The sequence below is a fragment of the Malus domestica genome, chromosome 12, assembly GCF_042453785.1.
Source record: "Malus domestica chromosome 12, GDT2T_hap1".
Classification (NCBI taxonomy): Eukaryota; Viridiplantae; Streptophyta; class Magnoliopsida; order Rosales; family Rosaceae; genus Malus; species Malus domestica.
In genome coordinates this window covers 23,010,022-23,024,446 of record NC_091672.1, presented here as the reverse complement: position 1 = coordinate 23,024,446, position 14,425 = coordinate 23,010,022, and the positions used below count along the sequence as shown (strand labels likewise).

The window sequence follows — 14,425 nt, the reverse complement described above, 5'->3', positions numbered from 1 at the left end:
CTAGTAATGAGTAGGTCTAGACATTTGTTAACGAATCAAGTTGTTTTCTGGTCAATCCATTTGTAGGTCTAGATATTAAGCTTTGTTGATGCACAAAACCGGAGGTCTTGTAACAACGTAAATCCGATCGTGAATCTGCAATAAATGTAAATGACACAAGATGTATCGTGGTTCACCCCAAGGTTTGGACTACGTCCACACTGATTATATATTTATTTGAGGGAGAGAGAGCTCTCAGAGTGAGAGCTTTGAGAGGGGGTGAGAGGGCCTAGGAATTGGCCTCCTCTAATTGTGAGGATGAGGGTCCTTTTATAGAATAAGGGCTCCTCACTTATTACATATTTGCATCTTCCTTTATCACATAATTACATTTAAGTCCCCTAAGTATTTGTACGAGGTCTAAATACGAAGACCCTAAATATGGTATAAACAAACTTAATAAAATCTTGCATGACCCATTATCGAGTCACATGTTAAGATAATAGGGTTGTCACAAAATAGTCTATTAAGATACTATTATGATACAAAAACGACACAAACACGACTCATTTGCCACATCTCATTAGTGCTAACGTGAGAGAGAACGGCAACTTCTCCAGAGTAGGGAAGTCTTGGATGTCAAAACACTAGAAGAACCGAAAAGTCATCAAGGAGTCCACGTTCATGGACTTGATCAAATTGGACTAAAAGATGCATCATCTCTAAAACAATTGTTTAACAACAAATCTCTCGAGCAATCATACGAAGTCCCATGCTAATACACAAATAAAGATCCTCTCCGGATCCTCTTTATAAAAATCCTAAAAATTCGTGTATCATATCCGTTTATCGTACATCATACGGTTAAAAATCATTTTAAATTTTATTATTTAAAATTAAATACAAACAATATTTCACAAAAACTAACCTCACAATATACGATGAATGAACACAATTCACGAATCTTTAGAATCCTCACAAAAAATGATCCGAAGAGGATCCGGATTCCTAATAGACGGTGATGATTTGCGAAGAGCAGGTCAAAAACAAATACAACACCAAAAACACGAGTAACTAAAACCAGGGTTTCGAGAGAGTAGAGTCGTTTACTAACCTATTTCTGAAGTTACATATTCACATGAAAAGGGAAAGGCAAAAACTTGGGTCGTTAAAAAAATGCCTACCTTTTAAACAACTTAACAATATCATCGTCATAATATACACATCTGACTCTAACCCTACTCCTCTTCATCTGAACTACTATCAGAACCAAATAAATGAGACAGCAATCCCAGGGGCTATCGCCGAACCAAACTGGATCAAACAACTCACCAGAACAGCACTCATTACGAATTATAGCTAGGCTTACGAAGTTACACTGTGAATGTGATTCACCAGCTGATACGACCATATAGAACTCTGAACGTCTTGCCAAGCAGGTGTCCGAGGGCAGCCTCAGCACTAAGCTAACCTGCTATCAGCAAACCTGTACACGAAACTCCAGTGTTGCTAAAACCTCCGCAAGTCACCTCCTTCGTGCTGCATTTGCATGCTGGTGGGCTGCTTTGCTATCACTCCGTATCCTATCAGCATACATAGGCAGGCGAATGATCTCATAGATCTCATTCAACAAGATGTCCTGCGTGATATTGTCTTTTATGCTTCGCATGACCTGTTTTGAAATCAGTAATCAGTGAGCCCAAAGTGGGGATTAAACAAGAAAAATAAATTCAAAATATGTGGAGAAGGACCTTCTTGTACGTATTGATATCATTTGGAGTTGATTTGTCAGTCCTGATGCGCATAAGGACCCATTCTTGTTCTTCACCGTTCCAAGAACACTCGATTATTTTTCCAGAATAAGAAGTGGGGTCTTCACCATCTGCTACATAGGAATACAAAAAAAGCATTTAGGTTAAACACAACAAGATCATAACCAAATCACACCCAGCAAAACATAATACTAGATGTTAGTGCCAATTAGATTGTAGAAGATGATACGATGAAGTAACCGGTATTTTATCTAGGTTTCCCAAAACACTAAGCAATAGGGGAAAGCTATAAAAACAATAAAAGTTCTCATCCGGACATTTTCTTTTTTGGGATCAATCCACATGTGTATGCACATGTATGTCCACAGGTTTAAACAAAAAGAAATAAAATAAATCTGCTTATAAAGTTGGGACCTATTGAGACTGCTTCTGGAAGAGCTAAAAGTGCTTTCTGAAAACCAAAAAAAATGCTTATGAGTCATAGAAACGCTTTCTGGAGAAGTTCCTGCCAGGTCAAGTTTTAAACAGAAAAAAATCCGAAGCACCCCAATGCAAAACTTCAGCTGTACGGATCATGATTATACCTAGTCACGTTTTAAACAGGAAAAAAAAATCTGAAGATATTCATGTCAACCTTTAAACGCAACTTTATTTCCGTCCATTAGTTTCTTCTTTCCACGTTCATACAGAAAAAGATGCTGCCGCCAATCGTCATCAGTTACCTGTCCACACAAGCAGCTTCATATGAGAAAACAAGCACAGAAGAAATTACAGCAGATATGGTAGGGGATGAGAGATGTACAGAAAAATGGTTTAAATGACAAAATAGAGTTTTCAAAAAATAACTCAATAAAGTTGATAGCACAACCTCAAAGAGAAAATCAACCGAGTTCATATGAGAATATTTCCACTTTAGAAGTCCTTCATGTGTGCGGGGAACATAAGGATCATCCCAACCCTAGCATATAAAAAAAAAAAAATTTTAATTCTTTGCAACCAAATCAGAGAGAGGACAGCTAATTTAGAACCAATAATAGGACCTGACATGGCAATAAACAAATTATATTGACAGCTAACCAAGTAATTTGAAACTAATAAAAATGTTCGAATCATATTTCATAGAACCACCTGAAAGATAAGACCATCTGCATCATGTGAAAGCCTTGGAATAAATTCCTTCAAAAGCTTGTTTACAGTGGAGAGCAACCAAAAGTCCTTCCTCCTCACCTAATTGAACACACTGAGAAAATCAATCCCAGCAGAAAAGTAAACAGCGGAATGAAGTTCAACATCTGAACACAGTTTATTGATACATACCCTGAATGGTTCCAGGTCATATCTATAGTAAGGATTCCTACTTTGGTATATATTGTGGCGCTCATAATTCCGAGGTTCAATGACTTCTTTCTCAAGCATCTTCCACCGTTCATAAAAAGGCCGCTGCAACAATGCTATAATATTAGACTGTATAATGGGTAGCTTAACATTACAGAACATAATATACTAAGGCAATTTACAACCTTGAACACCCCATTACCAATGCAGATATTGACGATGGGTCCAACTGTTATTTTACAATTTCAGACAATAGAATCACAGTGCAGATACCACTACTGATGATTATATGGATGTCAAAAATCACAGTGCAGATATCTCTTCAAGTTGATTGTTCCATACCTAACAAAACACAAGCCTACAGAGACCTTTGTGCACGTTCCCGACTACTTCTCAAAATTTAGGACTCCTTTTATATCTGAAAGTTCACTCCCTGTGTTCGGTTTACAGTGTGTTACCAGTTGCCAAATGACTTACATGTTTGCTTGCACAAAAATCTAGAAAAAGTTTGAAAAATGAATTCAAAAATATAATCGAGTGGTAAATTACACAACCATATAGCATATACCATGTGATTATAAATACAATATCTTAAATTCTCAAGTTTGTGCAACCATAATTTAAAAGGTAGATCACCCCAAAAGGGATACAAAAAAAGGCGCAGAAAAAAGGCATACCAACCTCTATGATAGAAAGGTAGTTGATTGCCATCATATCATAGATCAGGTATCTTCTCTCCTGCTTCTGTGAATCAGGCACGGTATCAATTACCATCTCACCATCAAGTAATGTGTAGTGGTGAGTCTTCTCGGCTAAACCCTTAAAAGACAAAAAAAGGAAAGGAAAAAAAAGGAGACAAACAAGGTCACTCTAACTTGTGAAGGATACAGCTGAATGGGGAGATGAAATCTTCCCTCATTAACCTTGCAAGAGTAAGTGTATGCATACATCATTTGTGTGTTTGCAGGGAAACCTCATTTGGACCCTTCTAAAATTAAAATTTCTATCAACCAAGTAACACCCATCCATCGTTATTAACATCATATATCGTGTTCCATCAGCCTTCCATGTAGCATAATAATAACGTTGCCTTAACAGCTGTAAGTTCTCCCTGCATGTACGAGAAGGAAGTCCATTCAGATGACAATCTCAAAATGGAGCATTACCAAGTGAAAAAGACCTACAATACTCAATTGCAACATGTATAAAACAATATATGAGAATAGAGTAAATATGTGATATGCAGTACTCAAGGAGTCTTTACAGATGCACAAGGAATTTGTCATCTATCAGCCAACTATTACGAAACCAAGCACATTACACCTCCAAATATCTAATATGTAATCAAATGTCAAGCCACATTGGGTCTCTTTTCAAACTAAGCTTCAACAGTGCCACAAATATATCTTTGTTAAGCAGAAAACAAACTACAAACTGTGCTTACATACAAAACTTCAAATATCAATTCCAGAAGCATCCACCAATTTCAATAGATTCATTGTCGATGTCAACAACGACATTGAGTTACCATTTTCAGTTATCATTCCAAATGAAACATTGCGTGATAATTGCCCATCAAACTTTTCTTTACAGATCAAATGTTCTTACTTAATATAAAATGCACAGCACAAAGCATGTTAACAAAAGAAAGTTCATTTCAAGATATTGCTCACCAAGTTATGATGAAATTGTACAGCTTATCGCATATATCACTATTGAGTCAAAGAAAGTTACAATTGGTAAAACTGAAGAAATTTTATATGCTCAAATTAGAAAAAACGAAACCTAAACCAAAAAAAGGAGCAAGGAGCACCTGTTAAGAGACACGGGGTGCGACCCTGGGAATTGCGAGTTTCCTCTAGGCTGAAATGAAAGAAAATAAAGTTTTAGTAAAATACTAAAATGGGATGCAAGTTGGAATTAAGCTAAAATATGTGACAAAAAATCAAAACAAGCTAACTCAAGATCTCAGATATTTGTGGAGTTAGAAGCAAAAGCCAAAAACCATCAAGAATAGAGATAGGTTTCAACATGCCTACCCCAACATTAACCAGCTTAAGAGTTTGATAGCAGAACTGCCGCATTGCCTCCTGCTGGTCCCAAGGTATCTCATCGCCCAAGATATCATCATTTGTCATCAATCCATTTGTATCCAGACTCTCCTGAAATAGAAGAGGTATGTTAAAACTACAGTGAGGACAACAATAAAAAACAAACATGTATCATGATAACAAAGCAAAAGGTCATTTACATGATCAAACAGGAAGTATGGGGTGGATTACAAATAATGAACAGAACACATTACAAAAAAAAAATTACTCCTCCATCAATGCCATGCAAACCACTCATCCTTTACTGGATTGTCCGAACTTCAAGTCATTCATTTGGCAAAGAAATACATCATATCCAATCAAAAGAGTTCCACTATAAAGACGGTGCATACATTATTTACAGGAGCAGCAGGACCCCCATCATCGTCGTCATCGTCTGCAACAGCTTCACCATTAAGATCAAACTCTGAAGTCTTCCATTCAGGAGTTGAGGGGCAGACAACCATATCAGGCTTTCTTTCATGATAGAATGAGTATAAAGCATCAACATAGTCAGGTTTGTAGATTCCCGGAGGACGTGCATCCGCAAAAATTTTTAATGCCTGTGTAATACAATGTAGCATCAGAGAAATAACAAGAATAAGAAAAGAGTATAAAAGCAGGTTGGTTTACTCTACGTTTAGACAGTTAAAATGACCTCATAATTACCTGAGTGACTGAAATTGGTAATGAGCGCATTAGGTAGTGGATGATCATATACCCTGTGCGATTGTGCCCATGTGTACAATGCACAAGAATATATTTCTTCGAATGCTTTTGACGTGACAGGAACTGTATAACCTGCAATGAGAATAATTAATAAAGTATCATAACCAGAATTTTACTTGCATAAACAATGAGTATGTGATATCTTGAAAATAAAAAATAAATAAATAAATAAAAAAGCTTCCTTCCTCGCATATAAATAGGCAAGTGTGAAAAATGAAACAAACCTCGTATACAAACTGATTTACGGAGAGGTTGTCAGGCACAGAATCCCGCCCCTTGCACGCAATCTACATTATCGAACACGATTCCATAAATAATAAAATACAGACAGAAGTACCAATGAATACAAATTGTACCATAATCTACTACTCACCTTGACATGCTTAATACCCTCTTTCTTCAAATCTGATGTTAGATAATAGCGAGAAGTATTTGTCAAATCAATCACCAAACCAAGCTGAAAATGAGTGAAGACGACTTAAAATCATTTCAACAATTGAACTAGACAGAATGACTCTCATATAGGTACTATTTAGTTCAACTCCCGTTGTCCAAAAAAGAAATATACACATACAGTATCCAAACTTTGACAGCTAGTGCATGTGACAAAAACTACTTTTCAATTATCATGAAAAAAATAAGACTAGAAGAAAAGGAGCATAATTTCAGCGGGCTTACTTTTCTTCCCAAAACTCTTTGCTGATGAATCACTTGTTTAAATGAGTATCTTTTACCAGGAGGAACACAATCATTGTACGATTCACCCAATGGCACCTTAGAAGGTATCATTAAAGATATTTCTTGACCAGCTGCTGGACAATCCAACCAACCTGCATTATGAAGAAAAATGTAATTAGAGACAACAAAAGTAATACCAAATACACACACTCCTGAGTCGTAATAGTGCTACAGACAGAAACTATTTCCCCAGATAAAGGTCTAAAACCCTTTATCCATACTAGTATATAAAGGGAACACCAGTATTTTTGAGCTACGGTCTTCAAGATGAATCAAATTTTATTTATTCCAAATACACACTACCCTTCCACATCATCCCAAAACTAATGGAAGAATCAAATGATAGGGATAGCAAGGTAAGTGAACTACCAAACTCACCCAAAGGCAGTAAACCGATTACTTCATCAATTTCACCTTTATAAAAAAATAAGGGAATTGTTATTGGCACTCCAAAAATCTCATTCTACACTCCAAACTTTCTATATTTGGAAAAGAAAAATACACTTGTGAGGAAGTGTAGAATGAGATTTTTGGAGTGCCAATAACACTTCCCAAAAATAAACTAGAATTCACAACTCAAATCCAATTCCATTTCTTCACTCCTTTGAGAAACATATTTCACTCCAATTGTGACCACCACCCCAAAACCATCTACAACCACCTCTCCATCTGAACCAGAGTTGAGCATTCTAATGCATTTGAAATTAAATTCATCCATAAAATGAATCAAATTTATTTTCCCATTTTATCTTCTTCACTTCTATATGTATTTTGGAGAAAGCATCTCTCTCCACACAGAGCAAGTGCAGAAGGCTACTAGTGATTTAAATGTATCTCACTAATTAGCACGATGATAAAAAAATAAATCATGACACATTCATTTAACATACAGTCGGGACATATCAATATGCGCACTATATCTCCACATGAGTTTAGAGTTTGGTTCAAATAATTGGAAAACCTAAAAGGTCAAACCCACTAACTCAATATCAAAAGAAGAAATTTAATTCCCATATTAAAAGTAGGGCTGGGCAAACGGGCTCTGGGCCCGCGGGTAGGGGAGGGTATTGGCGGTTCGGGTCGGGTACGGGGCGGGTCCTGATTTTAAATAAGAGAAACGGGGCGGGGCGGGCCGGGTCAATGACATTTTAGGGTCGGGCCGGTTTCAGATGTATAGAAAAACGGGGCCCCGAACCGGCCTGTTTGTAATTGAAATGGACGGCCCAGATTGAAAATAAACATAACTTCCTATCAGGACCGTTGGTTTTAACCTAGTCTTAGTGTATGAAGTCTGAAATTCTAAATCTCTTCTCTTCTCTGATCGACTCTCTCTCGACCTCGACCTCTTCGTCTCTGACTCTGACCGTCGTCCCCTCCCCTCCCCTGAGCCCCTCCCTTCCACGGTTCTACTTCCACCACCCACACTCCGTCACTCGACTCACTCCCCGTCTCCCCCTCAGTTGTCTCCTTGCCCACCCCCGACATCACCACCGGCGTGACCTAGAGAACCCAGGCAGGCACCCGCACCACCCATCTTATTCTTCCCGATTTTCCTTCTCTCATTCCCGACGACATCACCGCCGTAGCGATCACCAACACTCTATCGCTTCAGGTGAATTCTTTAACCTTTTTTTTTATTGATTTTCTGATATTCTAATTTTCTAATTTTCTGATTTTCTGATTTGGTGGATAATCTGTGCTCAATTACCTTCATACAAACTCATGTATTGTTAGTGTCGTATTATAGATGGACCAATCTTCTCAATTTGCCATATTCTTAGTTTCAACATCACCGTTATATTTGGATTTTGTTGTTGTTATCTAGTTTTGTGTTGTGTGTGTTATGTTATGTGTTTTGTGTGTGTGTGTGTGTGTGTGTGTGTGTGTGTGTGTGTGTGTGTGTGTGTGTGTGTGTTGTTTTGTGTGTGTGTGTGTGTGTGTGTGTGTTCTGTGTTGTGTTGTGTGTGTGTTCTGTGTTCTGTGTTCTGTGTGTGTGTGTGTGTGTGTTCTGTGTTGTGTGTGTCTCTGTGTGTGCGTGCGTTCTGTGTGTGTGTGTGTTCTCTGTGTGTGCGTGCGTTCTGTGTGTGTGTGTGTGTGTGTGTGTGTGTTGTGTGTGTGTGTGTGTTGTGTGTGTGTTGTGTGTGTGTGTGTTATGTATGTGTGTGTGTGTATTGTGTTATGTGTGTGTGTTCTATGTTGTGTGTGTGTGTTAAGTATGTGTGTTGTGTTGTGTGTGTGTTCTATGTTGTGTGTGTGTTCTATGTTGTGTGTGTGTGTGTGTGTTATGTATGTGTGTGTGTTGTGTTGTGTTGTGTGTGTGTTCTATGTTGTGTGTGTGTTCCGTGTGTATTATTTGTAAAAGCTTGCAAGGATATTGATTATCTATTCCTATATTGCCCCATTGTAAATAGATCCAGCATACATTCTTTGAGGAGCAAGACTGAGCAAGACTGAGCATACATTCTTTGAGGAGCAAGGATATTGATTAGAGCAAATCCACCCCAAAACCAACTCCCCAGCACCCAGCCAAAAAAATAGGCCAGCCCCCTGTTTTTTTGCTCCAGCCCGTTACATTGCCTGGCACCCAGCCCATGCCAGGCAACAGCCCAGCACATTTTGGACTGACCCAGAAGCCGGCCTGTTTCTCAGGCGCGTGCAACACAAGCGCGCAAGGCGCGAGTGGGTTTCAGGGAAACCTGAAAAGGTGTCAGCCCACTTGGGCTCAGCGACGTGGCTTCACAATAGCCGTTGGATTTCCAACGGTTAGTTTTTCTAGACCGTTGGATTTCCAACAATAAAAAAAATTTAAAATTTACTTTTAAACTGGACCGTTCGATCAAAGATCAACGGTCCAGATTAATTAACTTAATTAAAATTTATTTAAAATACAGAAAATTTATTAAAAAATACAGAAAATTTAAAAAAAAATTATTTTTTTCTTTCTATAGTTTATTTGATGAGTTTATATAATTTTATTTTAGTGTGTTTTTTTTTAAAGTTTATTTGATGAGTATGTAATTTTATTTCAGTGTGTTTTTTTTTTAAGTTTATTGAAATTTTATCCAAAATTGGTTAAAAATCATATCCGAAATAAACTTAAAAAAAAAAACATACCAAATAAATGCGCTAGGTGCCAGCGCATTTTTTTAGGGGTGGAGATGCTTTGGTCTGTTACTGTTCACTAGGGTCTATTACTGTTCACTTGAGTGGATAAATGCGCTGGGTGCTGGCACAAAGTCCTTAGGGGTGGACTTGCTCTTATCTATTCCTATATTGCCCCATTGTAAATATATTGTTATTTTGGATGTATTGTTAAAACTTAATTTATGAACTTGGATGTTAGACTTTGTATTTAGATTAGATGTGAATAATGGTGAATTTGTGCAAAATCTGCATAAATGCAGTGTCATTGTGATTGTGCAGTTGCAAATTGCAATCTGTGCAAATCTGTGCAGTTTGCAATCTGTGCAGTTTGCAAACTGTGCAATTTTCAAACTGTGCAGTGCAGTTTTTTTTTTTTTTTAAATGGGTACCCGTGGACCCGGCCCGAACCGGCCCGTTTCAACCGGGCCGGGTAATGTTTGGTTCCTATACTAGAAAATCCAATCCCCGCCCCGTCCCGGCCCATTTCATTTAAGCTCCGATTCCTACAAACTTCGGTTCGGCCCGGCCCGCCCCGGCCCGTGCCCAGCCCTAATTAAAAGGACAAATAATATTGAAGTTTAAAAATTTATAGCATTAAACTCAGTCTCCATACAAGAAACCAATAAAAAGGTCGTACCCAGTGCACAAGGCTCCCGCTTTACGCAGGGTCTGGGAGAGGTGAATGTCTGCTAGCCTTACCCCCATTTATGGAGAGGCTGCTCCCAAGTCTCGAACCCGAGACCTACCGCTCATGGGCGAAGGCACTTGCCATCGCACCAAGTGCGACCTCTTCCATACAAGAAACCAATACCAAAAATAAAAGTTTCTATGAAAGGGTGAATCACCTTTTAATGTAAACGAACATATAAATGGTAATAATTCAGTTAAAGCTTGTCATGGTAGTGACAAAAATGTTGTTCTATATATTTCTACCAAGCAATGCAACTTATGGAAATAAAAACATATTAGTAAACCTAACAACATACTACAGACAGCATACTTACCATTGGGGAGCCTAGATTTGTCGTAAACTTTGGGGTTTTTTGTTTGATATGAATCGTATGCAGGGGGTTGAGAAACATGCACTGGTTTTTCATCTGGGCGTTCTCGTTTCAATCGCTTACGTCTTTCTTCACGCTCCTAATACAAGGAAAACACAATATCAGCAGCCAGGCACATAAAATGTTGAGATCAACATATATACATAATATATAAAATAAAATAAAAAGAATGAAAATATTTCATGGCTAATCTTTGTGTATGTGAACCGCTGTGTGTGTGCTCACAGGTGTGCGCATGGGGAAATTGTGCATGCACATGAGAGAGAGAGAGAGTTGTAAAACTTCCGAAGGCATAATTTCCCCCATATATCATATATTAATAAGCTAACCAGACCAAAAAATCTGTTTGCCCCACAGCGACATATTAGTTTCAAAAAATTGTACATGCAGTTGAATATAGCAGCATAAAGTATTTTGTCTCCTATGTTATTTTGAATTTCTAAATCCCCGTCTTATGACCATAAATGTTGCAAGGGCTTCCACCAAGTTTATGGTTGTTTCCATACAACCTTTTGCATACAAAATAATATCCATCAATTCCAAAGGCCATGGAAAGATATAAGCTTCAGAAGTAATGAAAGCCCCCAACTACAATCAATCAAAAACAATACAAAATGCCCTGTAATGCTTTCAATCTCACTGGAGATCCCAAACAAAAGCATATATGGCCAGAACAATAACTACACTAACAAAAGAAACGATATGATCCAGTTGCCACTACATGAGCAGGCCATTTAAACGAGAAAAAAATAGTACCCGCCGTGCTATATCAACTCCACTCTCTATACGTTCTTCTGGGGCAACGTATTCTATATGATTCTCAAAAGCATCCTCATCTTCTTCAGGTACTGGCGAGGCATTCAAGTCCATGACAGCAATCATTCATAATCCTCTACACTACATTTACCGACGCAGAATCAAATGGTCAGGGGGACTCTCTCTCGATAACTTGTAAACAACCTTACATTCAAATATTACTTCCGTCAGCTGCAAAAATGCGCACATTGTCAATAACCAATCCAAGTAAGCAACTAAAAGCTAATAAGTAACATAGTTTACAAACCGATACTCCTACATAGACGTAGAATCTTTTGTCTCGAAACCGAAAAAGAAAAATGTAGACGAAACTGCTTGGCCGAAAGACGGCATTGGGCTTACATGGGAAAGCAGAGCAAAAGTATAAAATTCATGTAATGTACTGCTAATCAACTTAATCTAACTACAAATTTGCTTAAATTTGCTATGCCCAAAGCCCTATCCAAATAAAATACCCTCCATTTTGTTCATCTCCCCTCCAATTTCTAACAGCACCAAAATTAGCAAACCAAAACCACAAACCCTAAACCATAACTTTCCCATACAAATTTCGAATTCCAAAACCCCAAAAGCTTCACAGTTATCGAGAAAGAACTCAAACCTCACAAAACTGCAATCGCAAGCCGATTCACCGTGCCCCTGAAGTAGCCGTGAGAAATTAACACTTCCACGATCAGCGCAAACCCAGCGGCTTCCTCTGGAAGTTGAAAGAAAGCCAAAAACCCTAAAGATTGTTCTCTTTATCTTGTTCCTCGCAACTGGGAAGCTCTCTGCGAAACCCTAAGAGAGAGAAAGTGTGGGGTGTGTCGGTTTAGAGAGAGAGTAAAAATTCAAGATGGTTTCATTAATCAATCCATGTCATGAGAGAGAGAGAGAGAGAGAGAGAGAAATGTACGATTCAGTTCGGAGAATCGAATAAACAATACAGATAAAAACCCTCCAGAAAAACGATGAATTTATACAAGCGTATGACTCCGAATTTTTCAAAAAATATATTTATTTATTTTTACTACTTATACACGTGTGAAAAGTGTGAAACTTGAAGAAAATAACCCTAGAGTAAATTATCAAAAACGGAAACTTACTTTGTTTGGCCAAAAAGAAAGGAAAATTACTTGTTACCAAAGAATAAAAATTACTTTATTTGGGTTTTAGGTACCGTCACGTGACACAAGTATTCTATGATCAAAGGAAAAAATACGGTTAACGTGTTCATATTTAACGAGTGATAAAATTTGTTCAACTATTATCGTGGCTTTTGTATCCAATAATATAATTATGTACTCACTTTTTTTTACATAAAATTGTATTGTTGAATCAGAACGTTATGTGATGTGAGTAATTGTTTTCACCTTTCTTTTGATGAAAGTGCAAAATCTCTCTCCATGGCCGTTAAAGAGTAAAGTCCAAGAAAATGAAGTTTGAAACACAATTTAAGAAATAATGAGATAAAAATAGGTGAAGGATGAGACAATAATTGTATTTTAAGACAAAATATGGGTGAAGTTTGAAACACCATTTTAGGGTTGTCCTCGTATTCTCCAAAAAGTAGATTCCACTTTAAACAACTTTGAATAAATTAAAAGGAAAATTAATGAAAATTGTTTAAAAATTTTGAGTTTTAACGATAATGACAAAATAAATGGTAAAATGAATAGTACTAAGTTTGACTTTTTAGTATAAAAATGTGGTTTTTCGTATAAAAATGTGGTTTTTCGTTAAAATAAACAGTAACTTGAGTTTTTCGTTAAAACTCTCTAAATTAAATACATGCATTAAGATGATGCAGATAAGTCTTTTTTCCATAATTAAATAAGGGTTGGTAAAAGGATAAAGGGATCACCTATTACGGTAAAAAGGAAGGTGAAAATTGGAATGAAGAAATGGCATGTCTTAAGATTGGCAGAACTGTGAAAACGACAAAAGAAAACGTAGAGTTTTAAGTGATGGACAATTCTCTACAATCACAACGCACCACGTGGATTCAATTGTTTGGTTTGAGAGAGGATCACATCTGTTGATAATACATCGTGCGACCAGTTTTTATTAGGTATTGTTTATATTCAATTTTAAATAAAAAAATCACAATAATTTCTGACCGCATGATGTACGATAAACGGGTGTGATTGGAGGATTCAGCGAGAATCCTCATTCGTTTGGTTTATTTTGAGGAGAAACTTCTACTCAAAACTAATTGTGTTCGAATCGCAAAGCTTTGTACTTATGATCATAACTATTTATATTATGAATTACTCTGTAAATATCATCTATGCAAAAAATGACTTAAAACTAAAGTCGTTTAGTCAATCTATTATAGCAAATACATAGACAACAATTTTGTTCATCTGTTTGTATACAGTTTGATGACTAAACGAACTTGGTTTTAATTGGTTTTTTTGCAAAGACAATTTTTATAAAGTTATTTATATATGAACGGTTCTAATCATAAACATGAAGTTCTATGAATTGACAACGAACAATTTTGAGTAGAAACTCATAGTCATCCTTTGAATAGCCAATTATTATTCTTCCCAAAAATTACATGGCCAGCTTGATACTCTTCTCTTTTGGGTGGGTCTTGAGAGTTCAAATCTTATGTAGCCTATATATATATGTAGTTGAGTGATACACGTCTTTTTGTCTTGATTATCTTTAAAAAAAAATTATTTGTTTATTGAAGAAACACTATTAGATGGGATTAAAATAAATAATCAGGTGTCAATAAATAAGACATGTTGCGGAGATGACACATAAAATTTTA

The 14,425-nt window shown here is 37.0% G+C and overlaps 1 protein-coding gene across 6 annotated transcripts; it reads right to left on the bottom strand.

Moving 5' to 3' along the window:
• Positions 1-843: 843 nt before the first annotated feature.
• Positions 844-12,634, bottom strand: LOC103450536 (uncharacterized). 6 transcript variants are annotated; one of them, XR_011574101.1, is made up of 19 exons: positions 12,266-12,634; positions 11,605-11,835; positions 10,792-10,927; positions 6,584-6,735; positions 6,279-6,362; positions 6,130-6,192; positions 5,846-5,977; positions 5,530-5,739; positions 5,126-5,248; positions 4,900-4,949; positions 4,035-4,197; positions 3,768-3,905; positions 3,429-3,583; positions 3,069-3,191; positions 2,880-2,978; positions 2,620-2,709; positions 2,386-2,473; positions 1,731-1,861; positions 844-1,651 (listed from the first exon to the last, which is right to left on the bottom strand). XR_011574101.1 is itself a non-coding variant. In XM_008389900.4 (18 exons), the coding sequence occupies exons 2-18, from the start codon at positions 11,728-11,730 to the stop codon at positions 1,505-1,507; spliced, it is 2,058 nt and encodes a 685-aa protein (XP_008388122.2). In that variant the 5' UTR covers positions 11,731-11,835; positions 12,266-12,634; the 3' UTR covers positions 844-1,504. The 6 variants fall into 6 exon arrangements, 4 of the variants coding, with proteins under 4 accessions (XP_008388122.2, XP_008388124.2, XP_070665983.1 ...); XM_008389900.4 differs by lacking the exon at positions 3,429-3,583 and having other exon boundaries at positions 1,731-1,864; XM_008389902.4 differs by lacking the exon at positions 3,429-3,583.
• Positions 12,635-14,425: the final 1,791 nt, after the last annotated feature.

Excerpts from the sequence above, each read along its gene's own strand:
- LOC103450536 (XM_008389900.4), bottom strand. The coding sequence starts at position 11,730 with ATGATTGCTGTCATGGACTTGAATGCCTCGCCAGTACCTGAAGAAGAT. Across the intron at positions 5,249-5,529 it reads CTGCTGCTCCTGTAAATAAT|GAGAGTCTGGATACAAATGG; the intron begins GTATGCACCGTC and ends CTTCTATTTCAG. Across the intron at positions 4,198-4,899 it reads CACCCCGTGTCTCTTAACAG|GGAGAACTTACAGCTGTTAA; the intron begins GTGCTCCTTGCT and ends TCGTACATGCAG.